General features: G+C 51.8%; 2 protein-coding genes across 2 annotated transcripts; both read left to right on the top strand.

Moving 5' to 3' along the window:
- Nucleotides 1-12: 12 nt before the first annotated feature.
- Nucleotides 13-10,349, top strand: TEDC2 (tubulin epsilon and delta complex 2; the record flags this gene model as incomplete). Its single annotated transcript, XM_083872319.1, has 10 exons — nucleotides 13-42; nucleotides 1,190-1,734; nucleotides 1,917-1,966; nucleotides 2,403-3,078; nucleotides 4,446-4,499; nucleotides 6,647-6,731; nucleotides 6,977-7,085; nucleotides 7,301-7,402; nucleotides 7,763-7,974; nucleotides 10,170-10,349. The coding sequence occupies 10 exons, from the start codon at nucleotides 13-15 to the stop codon at nucleotides 10,314-10,316; spliced, it is 2,010 nt and encodes a 669-aa protein (XP_083728445.1). The 3' UTR covers nucleotides 10,317-10,349.
- Nucleotides 10,350-22,192: 11,843 nt separating this feature from the next.
- On the top strand, nucleotides 22,193-22,798 carry LOC310915558 (transmembrane protein 100-like; the record flags this gene model as incomplete). The annotated part of the gene is made up of 1 exon (XM_083872520.1): nucleotides 22,193-22,798. Exon 1 carries the CDS (start codon nucleotides 22,430-22,432, stop codon nucleotides 22,796-22,798), a length of 369 nt encoding a protein of 122 aa, XP_083728646.1. The 5' UTR covers nucleotides 22,193-22,429.
- Between the last annotated feature and the right edge of the window lie 210 nt (nucleotides 22,799-23,008).

The following is a 23,008-nucleotide window of genomic DNA, read 5'->3' as shown; positions in this document are numbered from 1 at the left end:
TCTTTCACGCTGATGCAAACCACGGGCGGGCAGCAGTTTGCGGTGCGCTGTGTCCGCTGGGCTCAGCTGAGGGTGGTTCTGGCAGGGGAACCGGCTGATGGTCCCGCTCCCATCCCCAGCTGCGGGGCCATGAGAGGCTGTGCGGGGCTATGAGGGGCTGTGCGGGGCTCTGAGGGGCTCTGAGGGGCCGTGAGGGGCAAGGGGAACTCCATTCCCTCACCGCTCTGTGTTCTCGGGGCGCTCCACTGCCAAAGCTGAGGTGAACAAACCCTGTTTATGTCCTGACCCCAGCCAGGAGCGGCCGATACCTCAGGCTGCGGGACGAGCCCGCGGTGCTCTGAGGGGGAAGCAAAGAGAGGGAAGCGCCGAAGGCAGCGGAAGGAAAAGCGGCTTCCCCGGGCCCAGCGGGGGATCCCCGGCCCTGTCCCCACCACGGCGGGCAGGCACAGCGAGGACGGACACCGCTCTGCCCGGCACAGGGATCTCTCTGCCCGGCACAGGAACCCCTCTCTGCCCGGCACAGGGATCCGTCTGCCCGGCACAGGAACCCCTCTCTGCCCGGCACAGGGATCTCTCTGCCCGGCACAGGGAACCCTCTCTGCCCGGCACAGGGATCTCTCTGCCCGGCACAGGGAACCCTCTCTGCCCGGCACAGGGATCCGTCTGCCCGGCACAGGGATCTCTCTGCCCGGCACAGGAACCCCTCTCTGCCCAGCACAGGAACCCCTCTCTGCCCGGCACAGGGATCCGTCTGCCCGGCACAGGAACCCCTCTCTGCCCGGCACAGGAACCCCTCTCTGCCCGGCACAGGGATCTCTCTGCCCGGCACAGGAACCCCTCTCTGCCCGGCACAGGAACCCCTCTCTGCCCGGCACAGGGATCTCTCTGCCCGGCACAGGAACCCCTCTCTGCCCGGCACAGGAACCCCTCTCTGCCCAGCACAGGAACCCCTCTCTGCCCGGCACAGGGATCCGTCTGCCCGGCACAGGAACCCCTCTCTGCCCGGCACAGGGATCTCTCTGCCCAGCACAGGAACCCCTCTCTGCCCGGCACAGGAACCCCTCTCTGCCCAGCACAGGAACCCCTCTCTGCCCGGCACAGGGATCCGTCTGCCCGGCACAGGAACCCCTCTCTGCCCGGCACAGGGATCTCTCTGCCCAGCACAGGAACCCCTCTCTGCCCGGCACAGGGATCCGTCTGCCCGGCACTCTCCGGGCTGAGGCGGAACCGCGACCCCGGCGCCACCCGGAACCCCTCAGGCCGCTCCCGCCTTCGCCGAGCGCGGGCACGCCCCGCCCGCAGGTCCTGGCAGGGCTGTGGGGCCGCGGGGCAGGGCCGGGAGACGCGGGAACAGCGGCGGGGCCGCGGCCGTGGGGAACGCGAGGCCGGACCGGGGCCGGCGACAGCAGCGGCGGGGCCGGGCCGGGAGGACGCGGGGCCGGGACGGCGGAACGCGGGAACAGCGGCGGGGCCGGTCCTGGCAGGGCCGTGGGGAGCCGGGGCCGGCGGGAGCGGCGGCGGGGCTGATGCTGCCTGCGGGCTGTGGCCGGAGGTGAGGAGGAGCAGGGGGTCAGGTCCCGGTCGGATCGGGCCGGGTCCGGTCCCGCGGGGCGCTGACCCCGCTGGGTCTCGCAGGGCGGCGGCGGCGCTGAGGGCGGCGCTGGGCGAGGGCGCGGAGCGGCGGCGGGAGCTGGAGCGGCGGGCGGCGCGGGGCCGGGCGCTGCTGGGGCGCTGGTGAGTGCGGGACCCGCCCGGAACCCCGATCCCGATCCCCTCCTTAGGCCCGGGCGGTCCGGAGGGAGGCCTGGGGGGCCCTGGTCCCGGAGCCGTGTCCGAGGCTCCGCGGGCCGGGCCGGGGGTGCTGGTCTTGTCCCGCTGCAGCAAAGCCTGCCCCCGTCGCTGTTTGTTCCCTGCAGGGATGAAGAAGAAGAGGAGCAGCCACAGCCAAGCTCCAGCACTGAGCATGGTGAGGGCTTCCCTCAGGACTCATGTCACACAGTTCCCGGGCTGTTTGCGGTGTTAGGAGTCATTCCAATGCTCTGCATCCACCTAAATAGCCCCCTCTGCCTTTTTCCTCCTGTTCTCCTCCTCCTCGGGGTTAGCTCGGAGTGGTGCCTCGATAGACAAGACTGGCAGTGAAGTGACGGGCCTGACACAAGTGTGGCAATGTCACTTGTTGAGGGTGGCTCGGGAGAACTGTCCACCTGTGGCTTCATCCATCCCGGGTCTTCAGATCTCCTGGCAATCCTGCCTGCATCCTCTATGGCTGTTCCCACAGCTAAAACAAAACCCTCTGCACTGTTCATTAGGCTTCGTTTCCTTCTGTGCCACCTGGAAGAGCGAGTTATTGGGGAGTCAAATGGGGAACGTCCAGGTTTGAGCCTTCTGTTCTCTTCTTGCAGAAGACAGGCCCTCACCCAAGGAGCTGGAGGAGCTGGAGCTGCTGAACAGGGCCTTAGAGAAGGCACTGAGAGTCAGGAAAAGCATCCTGAAAACTCCATTAGAGGCTCAGGGAGCTGCAGGACAAAAATGGGCAGGTGAGGCAGATGCTCCCAAGAAAGCTGAAGAGCAGCAGGTGCCTGTACCTGCTGAGGATGTCCCTGAGTGCAGGAAGGTGAGAGCTGGAAGCAAAAAGCCTTTGTTGGTGAAGAAGCCCTCTCCATACCAGTTAAGAGCCCCTTACAGGACTGACCCAGAGGTGAAGAAACTGCAAAGGAAGGCGCCAGCCAGATGTGTTTCTCAAGGCCCCAGCACAGCTGGGAAGATTTCCTCCAAAGGAATGACTTCCAAACAAGGAAGGACTCACAAGGCAGCAGCTGGTGCCAGTGCCAGAGAGGTCTGTGCTGCAGCTGAACCCCAGGGGACACCTGCCTTGTCTGAATCTGCCCCAAATGAGCAGCAAAGCTTTTCTGGAGGGGATTCAGCTGAGGGAAAGAATTCCAGAGCTGCTGGCAAGGACTTACTCGGTGCAGGGAAGAAAAGTTGTGGTTTCCTGGCAGAGCCCAGCAGAAAGGTGGACACTGCAGGTGCCTGGGGAAGGAGCAGCTCAGCAGGGACAGGCACCCTGCAGGAAAAGGGGTAAGTGTGGGAGGGGGGCACCTCTCCTGCTCTGCTCCACACACACATCTACAGATCCTGCTGCTCTGGGGGTCCTAGCCTGGCTTCATCCTCCTCACATTGCTCTCAAGAGGAAGGATCCTATACAGTTTAAAAGCTTTTATCGTGATTGAGTAAGTGTTTTCATTTTCAGGGCTTATTCTTGGGTGGCTGTGACTTTGAAAGCCTTTCAATTAAGACTTTTGATGTTTCATAGTCCCCTGTGAGTGTTTTGGAAAGCTGTCTCTCTCTGCAGAGCTTTCTTGAGCCTTAGCTTTCCTCTGAGTGTGCTCTCTATTATAGCATATTGATTTTTTTATTTATTCTGGTTTTTTACACAGTGATAATACATAATGCATGAATTATTTTTTTTTTCTCTCTCTAAAGCATGTCCCCAGTGCTGTTTGGAGTGATCTGGGTTTAATTCTGTCCCTGTTAACCTGTAACATGCTGCCCATGTCACTACACAAATCAGGACTCACTAGAGGGCAGTTGTTTCAAGGCTTTGGTGTAGGAAGGATTATGAAGGGAATCTTACTGAGATTTTCTGTGGAAAAGTGGCAAAATTATATTTGGAAGATTGGCTTTGCATTCATGCCAGTCTCTCTTGTTTAAGTAATTTCTTTCCTCTTTCACTTCAGCAAAATACTGAAGCTCAATCTGATGTCCCTGGAAAAGTTTTGAGGAATATTTCTCTCTGCTGCCACAACTTAATTCTTGTGTTTGTGCAGGGAGGAAATGACCCTTTTCACTGGCATTGGAGGGGCCACAAAACACTTTAGTGGGAACAGGGCCCTGGATTCAAACATTTACTTTAATTCCCAACTGTGGCCTTGCATTCCTGCTCTGCCTGTCACTAACAGCTGCCAACCCTCCTGGTTCTGTAATAACAATTTAAGGGATTATTCTGCTTCAGGGTTAAGAATTGTATTCCCAGTGGAAGGTGGAATGTCCCTTCCCTGTTTCTTTGTGATGTGGTGCTGAGCAAAGCTGCCTTGTCCTGCTGAGGTGGGGAACCTCCCTGAGGGTGTTGTTTCTGTGTTTTTCTCTGCTGTGCTGTGGCTTTGCTCCCAGCTGCCCACCCTGGAGGAGCCCCTGGTTGGTGGCAGGATGGAGGAGCACTCCCAGCTCAGCTCCGTGGTGCTGCAGAGTCCAGTGAGCAGCCTAATCCTCCTTCCTTGAGGACACAGTGAAGGCAGTGGTGGATCCATTCTCCAGAGTTGCTGACATCTCCCATTTGCAGCTAAATTCATTTCAGATTTTGACAAGACACCATTTTCCCTGTTGGAAGGCAAGGCTCAGTTAATTGCCTTCCAGCTGCCAGGATTGATCCTTCTCCTATTTTACAGATCCCAGCTGAGGCTCCCCCTTCCCTACAGGAAAGCCTATTCCAGGAACTCCAGGTAAGGCCAGTCTGGATTGTCCCCTTGCATCTACATTCTAAAAATCCCAAAACTACAAGATCTTCTACCTGGTGATTAACCACACTGCTATCTGTCACACATTTGTGACTTGCAATTCTTCTCTGTGTTAGAACTTTTTCACATGGACTAAAATCAAAGCCTGTTTCTTCCTGGGCTCTGTGCCAGGCAAAATCCCCTGCACAGACCCCAGACCCTCCTGGATAGACCCCAAACCCCCTGCACAGACCCCAGACCCCCCTGCACAGACCCCAGACCCCCTGAACAGACCCCAGACCCTCCTGCACAGACCCCAAACCCCCTGCACAGACCCCAGACCCCCCTGCACAGACCCCCCTGGACAGACCCCAAACCCCCTGCACAGACCCCAGACCCTCCTGCACAGACCCCAGACCCCCTGCACAGACCCCAGACCCCCTGCACAGACCCCAAACCCCCTGGACAGACCCCAGACCCCCCTGCACAGACCCCAGACCCTCCTGGACAGACCCCAGACCCTCCTGCACAGACCCCAAACCCCCCTGGACAGACCCCAGACCCTCTTTCTCGTGTCCCAGGCCTCTCTACTGAGGTCTGTGACTTTCCAGGGCTCCCAGAGGGATGCCACACACCTGTAGAAGGCAGGACAGACACCCTGTGGGATGGATGTCTGTACACACTATCCAGAAGAGTTTCCCAAACCATCCCTGCCCTGCCTTTGCAGCACCACAGCTGTGTGTGTTTGAGGCTGGTTCCTGCTGCTGAACTCTTACAGAGCCAGCTCCAGTGTTACTGCACTGGTGGTTGGGGTCTGTGTGCTCTAGTCCCTTCTCCAGGCTTCTGGAAGGGTTTCCCACATTTCCTCAGAGAAATCTTGCCATACTTGAGCAGATTGCTCATTATGTGCTTTGTTCAGATAGTAAGTATAAACTCTTTCTTAAATCTAACTACAGCCCCCTGTGCTGCCCTCAAAAATTCCTCCTCTTCTTGGAAACTGTCATTTATCAGACACCAGTGTGTTAGTTGCCCCTTCTGCAAGTTGTAAAGACTTTATACCCTTAATTTTCACTTCTAAAATGAGCCTTTCAGCATTCTAATCACTTTGGTGTAATTTTATACTTCTCACAATTGCTTTCGACTCAGTAACAGATTGAGAATAACCTTTGCACTCAAGATCCTTGTAGGGGGTTTGCATCTTTCCTGGGAACTTCTGTTCTTTCCTGTTCCATTAACTTTGCCACTTCTTTGCATAATGTATTTCTGAAATCTGCAGATTCTAACATGATTTAAAAGACCCATTAGGCTAAAGAGAAGACACATGCACACTCGAGTTAGTCAGGCACTGCAGAACTATTTTAAGCTCTCTCCTGATGGCTCTCACTTGCTGCAGCAGGTTTTGGGAGACAGTCCTTAAGGAAAGGATATTATGGGACTGTTCATCCATGAGGGTGTTGAACACTGTGAGTGAAATGCATCTCTCTGGTAGTGCTGTTATTTGTGCAATGCTTTATCTAAAAAATTGGTGGACTGTAGTGTGAAGTCCTGGCCAGCTTCCTCATGTCCTTAAACCTCTGTCTTCCATCCCTGACATGCTGCTGTCATCCTGCTTGCCAAACATACCACTTTATTTGTCCCCTGCAAAAAATTTTATTGAAGAATCTTGAGAAGGTTTGGAATATGAAGTAGTTTGGGTGAGAGTTTGTCCTGCCTGCCTTTTTTTTTTTTTTTTTTTTTTTTGTACACCTCTACTAACAGAATAAATGTACAGAAATGCAAATTATTTACTCCTAAGAAAGGAAGGGAAAAATTGTTGTTTCCTATGGGGTATAAACACAGGCCAGACAATAAAATAGATGTGCTGCAGGTTTACCTTCTGCTTATGGAAATGTGCTGTCTGTCTTCTGATCCTTCCCCTCAAAACAAGAAGAGAGAGTAACAGGAGTTTTGCAGTGTCTGATGCTTTCTGCAGGGTGTCCTTGATCTGACAGCAGCCATGGGAGTGGCTGATAAATAACGTGTGAGAGAGAGGGGGAAGAGAAACACTTGTAATTCAAGCACTGATGTGCCCCACTGGTGTGTCACAGCTCAGTGTGAGCACTGCCTGGTACAAAGGAGCAAAACTCCCACCTCCTGCCCCTTTGGAATTTCAGGGCATGGGAGAGATGCCGTCAGTGCCCAACGAGTGCAGATGCAGCAGCTGCCAGGAGCCGTTTTATGGAGAGGATCCAGCTGACTGTATCCTTTCCTAGCAGGCACAGGGGGCACTTACTCTGCAGTGAGCTCCCAGCTGGAGAGAGCTATGCCTCCAAAAACAGCAGTTCCACCTGGGTCTCTAGGCAGTGGGGTTTTTCACCTTCCCCCTGCAGTGCCACTCCCCAGGCTGGTCCCCTCTGCCCTGATCCCAGCTGGGCTGGCTTGGGCCTTGGGGTGCTGCACAGAGCTGGTGCTGTGGAACCTTCCTTAAGCTGCTGCTCTTTGAGTTTTGCTCCCCAAAGCTGACCCCCAGTCCTGCAGAGATAGAGGAGGAATTAAGGGGCCTCCAGGATGTCCCCTCCCGTCTGAGGCAGTGTGTGGAAGCTGAGCCTGCAGGTAAGGAGGGAAAAAGGGGATTTGGGAGGGTTGAAGGTGGACTAAGGATGATTTGGGCTCCAGTTCCGTGTGTTTTGTGTTCTTGGTGTGTGCTGGACATGAGGGACAGGAACATTCTCTGCCTGAAATGAATGCTGGTGAACCCAAGGCCACTCTGGAAACTGTTTGAGGAGGAGAGTTCCAGCGCTCACACCTTTTCTCTGCTTCTCTTGTAGACCCTCCCACTCTGCAGGGAGAGTATGAAAGCCTTCTGACTTTGGAGGGTTTGCAGACCACAGTGTCCCAGTGCCTGCAGAGGCTGCAGCAGCTGCGAGAAGGTGAGACAGTCCCTGTGTTTGTGATCAGTGTGAACGTGGCCCTTTGCCATCTATCTGTGTGCAGGATGCTGGACCAAGGTTCTTTTTCCCCTGATTATGGTAATGGAGCACTTAATCCTCTGGTGGCAAACAAATCTGTGCCACCCCTCTCCTGTGTTCAGGAGAGACTTGGGGCTGGGGAGGGGACAGTGCAGGCCACAGCTTAGAGTGTCCTGATTGTGCCATGTGTGAGGCACTTACCCTGATCAATACAGTGTCTCCAGTCATTAGTTTCTGGGAACAGTAAGTAGATCATGAAGTCTGCAAGTACAGATTTAACTTGTATGTTTTTGTCCCCTGCTGTTTCCTGTACCCTGTCAGCCCTGGAGTCCCAGCTGAGGCTGCGCCCAGACTGCACTGGGGACGTGGGGAGCTGCTCTCCAGCCTGTCCCCCTGCCAGGGGACACACGGGTGACACTGCAGACATGCTGGCTCTGCCTCTCCTCCATTACTCCAGTCTGCAGGAGCTGAGGGACCTCTTTGCCTTGAAGCTGCAAGTGTCAATGCTGCACCAAGAGATTGCCTTACAAAAGGTGAGTCTGGAGAAGGGTCAGTGCTCCTGGAGCAGGGAAAGAGAAGAACAATTGTGGACCAGCAGCTGCTGTACGAGGTGTTGATGGGCAGCAGCAGCATAGCAAGTTCCCCCAGTGAAGTTTCTGTGCTTATGCCTTGTTCTCTTTGTTGGAGAGTGGGACTTGTTGTTGTTAGGGCCAGAGCAGAGGTCCTTACATGCCTGATCCTCTCCTGCTAAGATTTTATTTACCTGTTCTGAGAGAATTTGGCAGTGGAGGATGTTGTTGGTAATGCCCCTTTTGTCAGACCTTTACAGCCCTATTAGGGCACCCACTCCCTCATTCCTTCCTGTGGGACTTGTAACAGGAGAACTCCTCTGTTCTCTGTTGCTTTCCTTTTAAATCTCAAGCCAGTGTGCTGCTATTCTTGCTTTTGGCATTCTGAGACTGTGAGAACAGGGTAGGAGGTGTCAGCTTCTTCAGCAGCCTGAGCAGAGAGTTTTCCACACAAGGATTACTTGTTCTTCTCAGCCAGCAGGAAAGGGCAGAGAAGATCTGTGAAATCATATCTGCTCCTTTGACCTATTGACCTGAATGATAGAGGATTTGGAAAAGTCATTTTTTTGTAAGCCAGAGAGGCATTATTAAATAACTGCCTGCAGCCCTGTGGCTGAAGACAGATTGTTACCTGACTTCAAATGGGATTTCAGCATCATCATCCTGAATTATGGATTATGAAGGGTTTGGAGGCTTTTTATCTGCCTAAAATGAAGTGGTGACCAAAGGCTGATTCCTGTTGGCTGCCTCAGTTTCTTCTGCACATGTACCCAGATGGATGCTTTGTGCCAGGTGAGCCCTGAGGGTGCAGAGCGTGCAGGATAAGTGAAATTCCTGGGACAGGTGAAGTCAGTGGACACAGAACAAGATAAATACCCCAGAAAAGGATGTGCCTATTTCTGGGCCAAGCCTATCCACTGCCTTTCCATGGAGGAATGCCAAACATCATAGAAATTCCTGGTAGCTCTTAGCCTGTCTCTGATGGTGAAGATCTGTTTGTTCTTAGGTCTCAGGGGCAGAGCAGGTGGGTGGAAGTGGAGCAGTGCAGCACTCCTTCATGTGCCAGCTTTCCCCTTAGGTGGCTTTCCTGTCTGTAGACAGAGACTTCCCAGAGAGGAGCAGCTGTGTCCTGCTCCCCTGTCCCTGAGCAGAGACTTGTGCAGAGCAGGAGAGGGATCCTCCTGTAGATACCCTGTGCTCTGTTCTGTTTGAGCCTTCCTCTGTATCCACCAGGGAACAATCAGGAAATTACAGAATAACTTGATTTGGAAGAGACCCACAAGGATCACAAGTCCAACAGACAGCCCAAGAATCCCATACTGTGCCTGAGGGTGTTGTCCAAACACACCTGGAGCTCTGGCAGCCTTTGGGGAGGAGGCTCACTCCTGCAGTTGTCCTCTCTCCTGGGCAGGCAGAGGGTGCAGCAGCCTGGGTGGGTTTTGGTGTGCAGGCTGCTCAGACTTCATAACCTCACACCAGATGAAAAAAGAAAAAAAATATAAAAACCCCAGGCAAAATTTCTGTCTGAGCATTAATTCAAGAGTGGGGGACCAAAGACCAGTTTTTGTCAGTGATTGAAGTGACCTGTGCCTGAGTTGTCAGTCAGCCCTAACCCCAGAGCTGATTGGGTTGTTTGACAGCGAGGGCTGAGATCCCAACATGGGCTTAAGGGGCCAGCAGCCAGGCCAGGGAATGTGGGACAGTTTGAGCAGCCCCTGTAGCCTGTCTGGGCTGGAGTTGGCCACCTCTTACACGTCTGGCACAACTGGGAGGTGATGGGAACACCTGAGTGAAGGGCTGAGCTTTACCCTCGGGTGGTGAGCACTTCACTGTGCCTGCAGAGCTCCTGGACCGACACCAGCCTCAGTTCCTTGCAGGGTGCTGATCTCCTCCCAGTGTTCTGCCTTCCTGAAGCAGGCCAGCAGCAGTTCCACTTGTCTCAGTGCTCTGGAAATGCTGCCTGGCTGCTGAAGCAGCTCATGAGCAGAAAATGAACCGCTCTGCCTTTATTAAATCCGACAAAAGAAACTATCCATCAATCAATTAGCCCGTTATTACTCATCCTGCTCTGATTAGATTTCACTTGTTACACAGCCACTTCAAGGAATACATGGAGTGCTGCTGGCTCTGGTGACAGTGTCTCCTTTGCTCGTGCCCAGGTGCTGATGGCAGAGCTGCTGCCTGTCCTGGAGGCTGCAGGGCCATCCCTGCAGGGCTCAGCGGGGCTGCTCCGGGCCATCCACACCCAGCTCTGCCAGGGGGGCCGGGCCTTCCCTGTGCTGGTGAGGGACGAGCTGCTGGACTGAGCTGGGAGTCTCCTGCTAGTCCTGCACACAGCCAAACACAGCAATAAATCTTTCTATGAACTTCTTTACTCGGCCTGTTTATTGAGCTAAATTCCAGGGGGTTGTTTCTGTTATGGGGTTTGTTTTGGTTTGTTTTTTTCTTTTGTGTCAGGAGGACTGGAGCCCCTCTGCTCTGGAGCCTGGCTGGGAGAGCTGGGGGTGTTCAGCCCTAAGAAGAGAAGGCTCCAGGGAGAGCTCAGAGCCCCTGCCAGGGCCTAAAGGGACTCCATGAGAGCTGGAGAGACACTTTGGACAGGAGTCTGGAGGGACAGGACACAGGGAATGGCTTCCCACTGCCAGAGGGCAGGGCTGGATGGGAGATTGGGCAGGAATTGTTCCCTGGGAGGGTGGGCAGGCCCTGGCACAGGGTGCCCAGAGCAGCTGTGGCTGCCCCTGGATCCCTGGAAGTGTCCAAGGCCAGGCTGGACGGGGCTTGGAGCAGCCTGGGACAGTGGGAGCTGTCTCTGCCCATGGCAGGGGGTGGAATGAGATGAGTTTAAGGTCCCTTCCAACCCAAATTAGCCTGTGATTCTCTTGTTCTCTATCACTTTCCTGACCTGTTTGCTGAAGGTTTGTAAAGCCCCTTCAAGGCTTTAGAGACTCTGATTTTGGCTTTTCTTCCAGGTCTGTCTCTACCAAGCTCTAGATTCTTGACAGCCTCAGGACAGCAGGCTCCTGCAGACAGCATGGCAGGGAATAAAACATGATTTATACTGATCAGAGAGCCACAGGATCATGGGTCACGGCCTTCCAGCATCCAGAAATCATGAGAACCTGCCCTGCTGGGAGAGGGAGAGGGAAGGAAAGGAAAGGAAAAGGAAAAGGAAAAGGAAAAGGAAAAGGAAAAGGAAAAGGAAAAGGAAAAGGAAAAGGTGAGCTGGGCTCGCGGGGCTGGCTGTGCCCGGCAGGGGGCAGCTCCCGCCTTGGCACCGCTGCCGTTCCTCCTTCCTGCCGGGGTTCTGTGTGTAATCCCGAATTCCCTGTCGTTTCAGTGGCAGGTAAAGCTTTGGAGTGAAGTGCCAAACCTCTGCTTGTGAGTACTTAAAATTCCATTCAGGAAGTGTGCCACAGCCTAGTAGAGTTTGACCCAGACCGTATCTCAGAGCTGGACTCTGTTTGCTTATGTGTGTGTGTCTGTGTGTGAATTTAGCTCTTAGCACTGCAAAGACATTCATTATTTTTTCCTTCTCTTTTTTCAAGGCCAGGTTGCTGCCCAGCTCTTCTGAATGTCTGGCTCTTTCTGACATTTAAAATTCAAAAAAATCATTCATACCATAGGTAAAAAATCAGCATCTCTTACTTTCCCTTTATATTTTTGTCATAGAATCCCAGAATGGGTGGGGTTGGAAGGGGTCTCATCCCATCCCCTCCACACCTTCCACTAAACCAGGTTGCTCCAGGTCCCATCCAACCTGTCCTTGAAAGGAGTAGAAACTGCTTCCTAAACCAGCGTGGCCATAACACACGAACATGTCCACGTTTGAATGGGAGAGCTGACATTTGCTATTGTTAATTAGGGCGCTGTTATGGATAACTTGTGTCTGCAAGCACTGCATGAGTCATGGAGCATCTGCTGCTCAGTGCAGAGCAGGCCAGTACAAATTGGCAGCAACTTCAGCACCACAGCAAGGACTGCAGAGGTGGGAAAGGGCTGGGGGAAGGAGACAGCCCACAGGAGAGGGTTCACAGGGGCCGCTGCACACTCAGAAGGAAAAATGACACTGTAGGAGGGGTGCAGAGTGTCAGGGAGTTGAGTTGTTTTCTGCCCCTGGGTGCAGTGGGGTTTTGTTTCTCTTCCCACATCACATTTTAAATTTTTCAGGAACGTGTAAGACTTTAAATCATTGGAATGACTCACTCAAAGCAGTCCTGTGCTATAGCAGAGATAGAGAGATTCAGTAGCAGTTGAACTCGGGGGCTGGGGGGGCTTTGTTAGAGATTTGCCATTGTTATCAGAAGGAGGTGCATCCATCTGAGGTGAGGAAACAAAGACATAAGGTAGTGTTTGATGCCAGGGGATAGAATTACAGAAATACAGGAAATGAGCAGTATTTTTGGAAAGTGATAGATGATCCCAGTGTTGTGTAGACATGAGCTGAAAGCACAGTGAGGGTTCGGGAGGATTATCAGCTCTTATTCATTCCTCCTTTGTCTCCTGCAGTAGCATTTAAGAGGTCTTGGGGTTTTTCCTACTGAAGGATGGGATCCTGAGGAGGAGGAGGCAGGTATTTTTTCTTTTCTTTCCAGAATCTGTGACTTTAAGTATTTCCAACTGCTCCGGTTTGTCTTTTCCCTGGCTCTCTTCTCTCCTTCCCCTCTGCAACTTCTCCACGGACTGTGCTTGTTCTGCAAATGTGTTTGGGCAGTGGAGGGACAGCAGCAGAGCAAACAGCAGAGCCTCTTGGGGGGTTTCACAGGCACCAGTTATCTTTGCTTAGCATTAGAGAATAACAGAATCACAGACTGATTTGGCTTGGAAGGAATCTCAAAGATCATTTAGTTCCACCCCTGCCACGGGCAGGGACAGCTCAGACTATCCCAGGCTGCTCCAAGCCCCATCCAAGCTGGTGGATCCTTTCCAGGGATCCAGGGCAGCCCCAGCCTCAGCTGGGCTCGGTTCTGAAGCTCTGTGGAGTCCTCCAGGGGGTTTATCCTCCAAGGGGTTTATCCTGCAGGTGTTACAGACCTGTCCCCAAGTGCTGCTGGAGCCCCTCCTCGGGTGGTGCCACAGGTAGAGACTCAACAGTGGGGCTTTGGGGGTGCTCCCCATCCAAACCAGAAATAACTTGGCTCTAACCAAGAGGGATGACACCAGCAGTGAGTTGGAGGAGTGTCCTGCCTCTTCCAGTCCTTCTGAGGGCTCTGGCAGCACTCACACACCAGGGACATTGGCTTTAAGGCTCACAGATAAGAAATGCACCTAATACATAGAAATTAGTTATTTTACTGTAATTATTTCTTAAAAAAAAAAAAAAAAAACTCAAAACTAAAAAAACGCAACCTAATCAAATGCCCAAAGCCCAAATAATGCTTTTGTGGTGACAGAGCAGTGCTGTCATTGCCCAGGGCACACTCCCAGCCCTGGGAAAAGGGCAGCAGGAGCTCCCTGGGCTAGAAACATCCTTTAGGGTTTGGAGAGGCAAACCCTGATGAGCTCTGTGAGGGATAAGGGAATCTCATCAAAAGATGGGAGATGTTGAAGTGGGAGGAAAAACTTCCAGCCCCCTCTGAAGATGACAAATTTGCTGTTGATGTTATTCTCTAAACGAGCTCTCTGTGAGCTCCAGAGAGCAGGTTACTTGATTAAAACTGTGTGTGAGTCAAGCCTGAAGCATTAACACCTGACTCAGCAAGTTGTTGTGCCAGTCTGGAGGTCCAGAAAGAGCATTGGTGCTGCAAAATGCTGGGACAGAGCTCTGGGATTTTAGGGGAGCTGTATGTCCTCCACACACATTTTTTATATTCTTTTACCCAAATCAATCTCTCTCTGAGTTACAGAATTCAGTGTGAGCTCGTGATTTCCAGCTGAAGCTTTGCTGAGAAATTTTGTCCTCTTCTGCTAAATCTGCCAGGGGTATTTGTGGGCTCCATGTGCCTGCAGAGCACACTGAGGATGCTGATGTGGGAGCTGCAGGATGCAGAGAGCTCCTCCAACTGTCCCAGGGCATCTAATTATCAGGACACTGTAAGCAGAGAGTGGGAAATGCTTCAATAGCCTCATGAATGCCAGGAGAAGGAGCCAACAGGGATTTTTTGTGGGCAGGCAGCCAGTTCCTGGCTGTGCATTTCCAGTCCCGAGTCCTGTCACCATTGTGGAGTCACCAAGGGGCTGAAACAGATGATGGGTCTGACACCAGGGCTTGTCACTTGTGATCTGTAAAAACTCACTTGTGAGCCTGGTGCTGTATGTCTGTGCTCTCTGCAGCAAAGCCTCTTGTTCTGGGGGATTTTGGTTGATTTTTATAACCTTGTACACTGGAACTGGTGCAGTTCACATCTGATTCCACTGGCAGCTTCTTAGTCCTTCACATTCATTAATAACAACCTCACAAAGGAAAAACCCTGACCATTGCTCAGCCTGACACGAAAACAATTCATTAAATGGGTATTAAAGTTCCTACCATCCACCACGCAGATCGAGCACTATTTTTTGCAACCACCACCCAGAAGAAAAGATCTATCAGCTTGGTTTTAATTTGTGGAGAAAAAAGGGGTTTAGCACTAATAAAGAAACATCTATGGCTGGTTAATTAATCTGAGCTCAGTTAGAAAGAAGAGGCCACAAGTGTGAGGGAACAGAGAGCTGGGAATGGGAGGGGGAAAAAAAATTAAAAGGGAGTTTTGAACTATAATCTCAGAAGGCAAAAGTTTAAAGGGATGGGTTATTTAGGCACACAAATGGAAATGTTTGACTTATTTTTAGCCAGAACAAAAAAAGACAGTCAGTGGATCAGGGGGTTGGATAGGAAAAATAACTCAAAGCAAGATGTGGGTCAGTGGAAGAGCCTGGCCTTGGAAAAAAAGATTTTCTGGAGTGTTCCCTCCTGATTTCTGGGAACACGAGCTCCCAGATGTGCTCGTGCTGCTGTTGGGTTTGTCCTCAGCCCTTACATCTTGTAGAGAGAAGCTATTTATTCATCTCATCTGCTTAAAAGAAAGACTCAAGGGAGGCCTGAGGTGCCTGTCCAGGTCAGCAGGACTCCAGTGGGGGATCATTCCTGCCCTGGGGACAACCTTGGGTTGTTCATTCCCTTTCACCTTTCACCTTTCCCATTTCCCTTTCCCATTTCCCCTTTCCCATTTCCCATTCATTTTCCCAGCTCTGCAGCACCTCAGCATCCTTTTTCCTCTCCCAAAACCCCTGTGCCACAGCTGCTGGTTCAGCTGCCACAGCCTCAGAGCTTTGCAATTTGTGTGTTCTCTGAGGATCTTACCCTTGGGGGTTTTGTTTTCCTGCCTCAGGCTCTGGATTTCAGAACATCCAGCACTTTTCTCTCAAGGTGAAGTCTGTTACAGGACAGGTTAGCAGGAGATCTTGCTTTTGGAATGGCTTTGCAGAGATTTCACTGCCCCCAGGATGGGAATTTTGGGCACCAACCAGGCACAGGAACACCAAGGAGAGAGCACAGCAATCACAGAATTCATTTAAGTTGAAAACACCTTTAAGAACTTCAAGTCCAAAAGTTTCCCTCACTGCCAAGACCACCACTAAACCATGTCTACACATCTTTTAAATCCCTTCAGGGACAGTGACTCAACAGAAAAAAAAAAATAAACCTTTAAAAACTTAGTGAAACCATAAATAATGCTTTAATTATAATATTGTGCTGACTGCATAACGGGACAGAATTCAAATGGTTGGATACTGGATGCAGGGATGAATCAGACAGTATTTTTTTGTATTTAAGCAAGTTTGGGCATATAAACTTAAACACAACCACATGTTTCGGTGGCCATTCCAGGCTCACTTTTTTTGAGGGTCATTAGGAAATTCAGCGTGTTTGCCAATATCCTTTCAACCATTTTCAGTCCTAACCACCTGGAATTGTGTCAGTTTTAAATGGTGTTTGTTGTGTTGTGCTGCTCTGGAGTCTTCTTGAGGGTGACAGAGCTCTGGGCAGAGATCCTGCTGTCCTTGCAGGAGCAAACTCCCTGGATTTAATGGAGTTGTTTGACTGAAACAAAGCATTAGAGATTTGAATGGTGTGATTCCATCTCCCTCCCTCCTGCCAGCAGGAGCACTGAGCTCTCCATTCACAGGGAGGAGTTCAGGGTCTTGCTTATGACAGTGCAAAAAGCATTATTTGGGGTTTGGGCTTTTGATTAGGTTTTTTTTTTAAATTATTATTTTGAGGGTTTTTTAAAGAACTATATAATACAATATAGTTCTTTATAAAAATATATATATTAAATATATATAAAATAACTCTATATAAAAATATATAAAATTTATATAATTTATATATAAATATATATATTAATATATATAATACATATATATTATTATATATTTTATATAAAAATATATATATAATAACTCTATATGAAATATATATATATAAAATAACTCATCTCTATGTATTAGGTGCATTTCTTATCTGTGAGTGTTAAAGCCAGTGTGAGTCACTCCCTCCCCTGGTGCCTTGCCCAGCTCCCTGGGCAGTGCCAGGAGTGCCCACAGCTCTTCTCCAAGGGCAGAGGATGTCAACAAACCTGCTGGGGCTCTCCTCCAACAAACCTGCTGGGGCTCTCCTCTCCCAGTCTGCAGCTTCTCCTGTCTGTGGATCACAGCTGGGTCTCAGTGTGGTTTGGGCTGAGCTGGGCACTGAGGAGCAGCTCAAGGTCTGGGGGAAGGTCTGTGCCAGCCAGGGGGTGATGTAATGGTCCTTTTCCATCTGCTCCCATCCATCTCTGAATCCACAAGAAAGCACACATAAATCTCTTATTCCAGCCCCATCCCTGGTTTGGGAGTTTGCTGAGGTGTCTGTCTCTGCCTGGGCCAGCCCTGACACCTCCACAGTGAAGGGTTTGGGAGCAGGATGAACCTCACCCACCCCTGTGAGTTCTTGTCTTGCTTGAAGGAGTGAAGCAACGACAGCAGGAAAAAGAGGAGGCTGTTCTGGGTTAACTGCTGGCTTTATTCATCATTTATTTATTTATCTGCCCCAGCAGACACCCCTCAGCAGGAGCAGCGGGGAGGAAAAGCGAGGGAAAAAAATCTTTTTTAATCCCCAAATGCAACACCTTTTATTGGGGGAGGAACTCAGGGATGGGTTTAACTGGGGACAAATCAGGGGCCAAAGGGCTCTATGGATAAATGACACACAGTGTAACAAATCAATAACTCGGGTGGGGAGACAGCTGAAGTCTTGTCCAATCACTTGGGGTCCTCACTGGAACTTTCCAGACTTTTGGGAGAGACCCCAAAGTGACAGACAAGGCCCAGGGGCTGGAAAACTTCTGACTGACACATAACTGGGGCTGGGATGAAACCAATGAGGATGGAACATGGGGCCAACCATTATAACTTATAAAAATGAACTTAATACAAGGAACAAATACCGACATAAAACTGATAAAACCAACCCCACACCAGTACAGGAGCTCCCCTGGAATGCTGTGGCTGGAGCTGGTGTTCTCCCCGTGCCAATGGCCCAGGGGGGCTCCCCACAACACAAAGTGTAAAGCCATGGCTCCAAAATAGCTCAGAGATGTTGAGCAGCTCGTCACTGCTGCCAAAGTCTTTGTTGGAGAGGATCAAGGTGACACTTGGCTGCTATTTTCAGCCCCACACTTCCTGGTGACTGTTGGTGCTTTATTCCCCCCGCTTTGATTATTTATTTATTTCCCTTTTGCTGAATCATAGACCTGGAAAATACTTCTTAGGTCACTGAGGATCCAGGAATGTGCCTCCTGATTTATTCTGCTGCCTGTTTTCCAGCTTTGCTTGGCACAAGGCAGCTTAAAATGGACTATGAGATGCCACCTGTGCTCCTTTAATGGCATTTTCCTGCTGTGTGAGTTTCTTCCCTTTATCTTTATCTTTAAATTAATGGAGCTGCTTAAAGCTTAACATTGGCTTTGCCAGAGGTTTTTTTTCACAGTCAGCTGTGGTTGTTGGTGCCATATTCACCTGCTCTCATTTCTCTTCATTGCAGCCCAAGTTTATTTATGGTGGGGGACAGTTATGCAATAAATGGTTATTCGGTATTTCCTACCCCTGTCTTAATCTATCATGTGGCTCTTGCATGAACTGCACCAGATTTTTATATTGAAAAGGGGGTCAGGCACTGGCACAGGGCAATGGTGGAGCCACAATCCCCAGAGGGATTTAAAAAATGTGTGACTGTGGCACCTGGGGACGTGGTTTAGTGGTGATTGTGGTGCTGGGTTAGTAGTTGGAACTGATGATTTTCCAACCTTAACAATTCTGTGATCCTGTATTAGCCAAATAAAGGCAGAATTAATAATTTCCTCACAGAGCCAAAGGGAAACAAAAACAAACAAACAAACAAACAAACAAAAACAACAACAACAACAACAACCTTGTGGGGATTTCTAAGTTATTATAAACTGGTGGGGTTCGTTGTTTTTTCCAGTTCCTCTGTGCAATAAGTCAATCCCTGTGGTCTGTTGGCATTTCATTTTTAACCCAGTGCAGGTCACTTTGTTGAGAGCACATTTCTCTGTGTGAGAAGGCTCCAGGGCTGCCACTTGCTGCATTTCTACAACCTGGAGCCCAGTTCTGAGCTGTGTGTCCCAGAAATGAGCAGTGAGGTGGGCACAAGTGACTGTTACTTCTTTGACTCACGCAGGGCCATGTGTGAATTGTGATTATCTTTGATTATCTTTGCCCACAGATGTTCCTGCCAGATATGTAGTTCTCTGTTCCTGTTCCCAGCTCCATTACCTTCTAGTTCTGGAGAAAATGAGGCATAATCCAGTCATATACACAATTCTGCTGTGCAGTGGTTGAGCTCCAGGAGGGAGTTTGTTCACAGCAGGACCTGGAGCTGTGAGCACAGCAAGAGGCTGTCTCTGCATCCTTTTTTTGCTGTAGCATTTCCAATTATTTTGGCTCTAATGTCTGTTAGAGAAGGTGGTGTCAGTGTCTCTGGTCACTCACATAATTATGGGACTCCTCCCTCCTGCCACAGTGCTGGGCACTGCTGGAGAACGGGGGTCTCCTCCTGCACCTTGCCTCTTCTGAGATCTCCTAGTGCTGCTCAGCATCATATTTGATCCTGGGCTTCCTGACTTGAAAATTGGAGGAATTAATCTGTTTTAGATGGATCTGGCTCCCCCATCCTTCCTTTCCTCACCGTTCCCTGCTAGGAGTGTGTGTTCCTTGCTCCACCACCTCCATTCTATCACCCACCCAAAGCCATTCACCTTCTCTGTTCTTCTTCCACAGGGATTTCCCAGGTTTTTCCTTCTTCCCTGCAGCTCTTGGCTTTGGAGCCTCTGTGTTGTGAGAGCAGGGAGAGCTCCTGTGGCCCATCCCTCACCCCCAGGGCTGTCTGGGGAGGGGGTGCCATCCCCCTCTGCTCCTGCAAAGTGACTCATCCAGTCCCAGCTGCACTTTTCATTTCCTGTGGGAAGAGGGAGGAGGATTCACAAGTCTCTATTTCTGCTGTGAAAATTACACCCTTGGGCTGGTTACGGGAGTGTGGAGGAGCACAGGAGTGTCACAGGCTCCCAGGCAGCCCCACCAGGGTCAAAGATTCACTGCCCAAAATTATGGACTCACCCCATGCAGCCCATTGCACATTTGTGAGTTTATAGAAAACAACCACGAAATCAGAAAAAGTTGCCTGAATTTGGCCTCTGAACAAAGGAGAGAAATTTCATCCAGCTGCCTTCCAACATGAGTGAAATTTCCTGCTGGTGAGCCTATCCCAGCCTGAGCCCTGGGCAGGGTTATCCTGGTCCTGCTTTTTCTTTCAAACCAGGAGCAAAGCCAGATGTGTGACATGCACTGGGCTCTCTGCAGAGAATTTCTCCTAAAGCATCTGGGGAGTTGTAGAGCCCCTTGGCTGGACATTGGGAGCACTCTCTGGTGAGCTGCTGTGTTCAGGGGTGGCACCACATCACCACTTTCCTCAGGAGAAATTTGGGAAGTGGCCCATTGCCAGGCCAGTTCTTGGAGAATTAGTATTATTAGTATTGGTAATATTGCCAGGCTAATTCTCGGAATATTAATATTATTATTTTCTTCCAGCCCCCACTGTCAGCAGCAGCTGAACTATTTCAGCTGATATGTTTTTTCTTCAAGGGTTCAGCTCAGGGTAAATTTAAGCCTGAACATCTTCAAGTTTGACAAAGGTTCCCAAAGCTGGAAGTGGAGCTTGGGCGGTCTGAGCCTCCTGCCCTCACTCAAAGGGCGTTGGCTCACGGAGTTCTGCTGCTCTTCTTCCCCTAATGAGCAATCAGGAGAGTAAATAACAAAACTCCTCTGCAGAGCACCGTGTGCTGTGTGTTATTTTTCCACTGTTATCTCTGTGCAGAGCCAGAGCCCCTGGTGTCTGCAGCCTCCAGCCACACCATGGGAATTTGGGGGATTTCTGATACCTGATCAACCTCCACTTTTGTTATTTCTGACTGTTATTTAAGGAACTGGGAGCAGGAGGAAATGCCAGGAGTCCTGCAGACCCACAACCCTCTGTTTTGGTGCTCACAGGTTGCACACACCCTCCCAGGACAAACCTGAAGAGGGGCAAAGTCTGATCTGAACCAGCTTTATTGTTCCCCAGGTGGCACAACTTCCCTGGGGATGCTGTAGGCAAGAGCAGTTCCCACAAAAAAGGGAGGATAATACATTTATTAATGCAGATTAATGCCCAAACCTCCCCTTTCCTGAGCCAGTCCCCTCTGATTTAAATCTCAGCTTCCACAGAGCCGCCCTCTCAGTGCCCAGCTCTGCTCCTCCTGCACTGTGGATTTTCCTCCTTGTTTTTGGCCTCCTCTCAGTTGATGCACAAACACAGCTGGGCCCCATCAGCTCGGGGGAAGCTCTGACCTGGGAAAGGCTCCAGGTCTTCAGGTTTGCTGCAACAGCTCATTCCTTTCCTCTCTCCTTCAGGAAGAGCAATTAAAAAATAAAACAGTGCAGGAGAAGCCAAAAGAGATGGAACTGTTTGTGCTCTGTCCAGCCTCGGTGCCTCTCTGATCCGCTCATTGAAAATGTGGCATGAAAATCTTTTGCCCAAAAAAAAAAAAAAAAAAAAAAATATATATATATATATATATATATATATATATAAAAGTCTCTATTGATGTTCAGAGCTGGAAGAGCTGGACAGGAGGATTTTATACTTAAACTTCTCCAGGCTGTTTGTGTCTCTCTCCTCCCTGCCCCGGAGCCCTGGGGGGCATCACTGGGCTCTGCCTGGTGCTGCACTGTGGTTCTGTGCTGGAGCAGTGCAGGGCCAGCATCACCTCCCTGTGCTCAGCACTGCTGTGAAAACATGGTTAATCCTGGTATCAGGATGTGGGATATCAGGATGTGGCACTGCAGGGAAAGGAATCAGTGCCCAGGGTGGGCCTGGGTGGGTGCAGTGCCAGTTCCCACAGCCCAGCCCTCCTTCCCTTCCCTTCCCTTCCCTTCCCTTCCCTTCCCTTCCCTTCCCTTCCCTTCCCTTCCCTTCCCTTCCCTTCCCTTCCCTTCCCTTCCCTTCCCTTCCCTTCCCTTCCCTCCCCTCCCCTCCCCTCCCCTCCCCTCCCCAGGAGAGCCTCCTGTGTCTCTGCACATCCCTCCTGTTGGAGCTGCCCTCCAGCATCCGCCCCCCTGGACCTTTCCCTGCTGCTGCCCTCATCCCACATCCCAAATCCTCCCAGGGCTCATCTCCAGCCCCTTTCCTTTCCCCCCAGGTCCCCCCGGTGTCACCCGTGTCCCACCAGCATCGCCAGCCCAGGGGCTCCCAGTGGGGCCCCCCTGTGCCAGGGGACGAGGCTGGAGAGGGGACACGGGGAGAAAAGGCAGCTTGGGAGGAGGTGATGGTGATGGCACTGCCCATGGAAAGGGCAAAGGGGCTCAGGGGGTGGATGGAGGTCCCAATTTCCCTTGGGATGTCCCTGTGACCTTTAGGGGCACTGGGCAGTGGGCACAGCGTCCCTGCCCCAGCGCTGTCTGGCCAAATCTGTCAAAAACAGATACAAATTACAAACACCCAGCCCAGGAGCGATCCCAGCCGGCTGCAGGCGCCTCCTGCTCGGGCCCGAAGGGGTTAAGGGGCGGCGGGGCCGGGCCGGTCCTCCCACAGTGATGAGCTCAGCGACAATCCGCTCCAATCCCCTCCAGTCCCCTGCAATTCCCTGCAATTCTCTCCAGTCCCCTCCAATCCCCCCAAATCCCCCAGCCCTGGGCGCTCCGGCAGGGAAGGAGCCGGGAGCCAGACCCGGAGTGAGAACAGCAGAGAAAACCCGGCCCGTCTGCGCCTGGAGCCGCCGGCCAGAGTGACCATGTAGGATCCGGGATCTCCCCTCCATCCCCGGCACAGCGACTCGACTCTTCTCCATCCCAGCCGCTCCTTGTGCTGCTCCTCCTTTCTGGATTTCTGGATTTTCTCGCCAACATGATGGGCTGCAAGTCCAACTCGCTGACTTGCCTGCAGGGAGGAAAAGCGGGGCTGCCCATGGCGACCGCGGCCACCGATTCCACGGCCACGCTGAACAAACTGGCGCTGGCCACGGGCGGGACGGAGAAATCCTGGTACCGCTGCATCTTCCCCTTCGGCATCGTGTCCCTGGTCATCGGCGTGGCGGCCACCTGCATCACCTTCACCATCAACGGGCCGCGCATGGACATCGCCAAGGTGGTCTCGGTGGCCACGCTGGTGTTCGGGGTGGCCCTGCTGGTGGCCGCTTTGGTGTGTTGGAGAGCCCGGAGGGAGCGGCGGCGGCAGCGCCAGGAGCGCCCGGGGCTGGAGCAGGGAGCGCTCTGAGCCGGGCCGGGCTCTGTTCTCTGTTCTCTGTTCTCTGCTCACACCGCCCCGCGCCGGCACAGGGGGACAGCACCGCCCTGGGGACAGCACCGCCCTGGGGACAGCACCGCCCTGGGGACAGCACCGCCCTGGGGACAGCCCAGCAGGGCCCGGAGCCTGCCCGAGGTCAGCTCATCATCACTGTGCGCCCCCAGCCCCAGCCCGGCCCGG

Source organism: Zosterops lateralis, assembly GCF_965231275.1.
Source record: "Zosterops lateralis genome assembly, chromosome: 15".
Lineage (NCBI taxonomy): Eukaryota > Metazoa > Chordata > Aves > Passeriformes > Zosteropidae > Zosterops > Zosterops lateralis.
The sequence above is the reverse complement of the archived record's forward strand: the minus strand, read 5'-3'. Positions and strand labels throughout refer to the sequence as shown.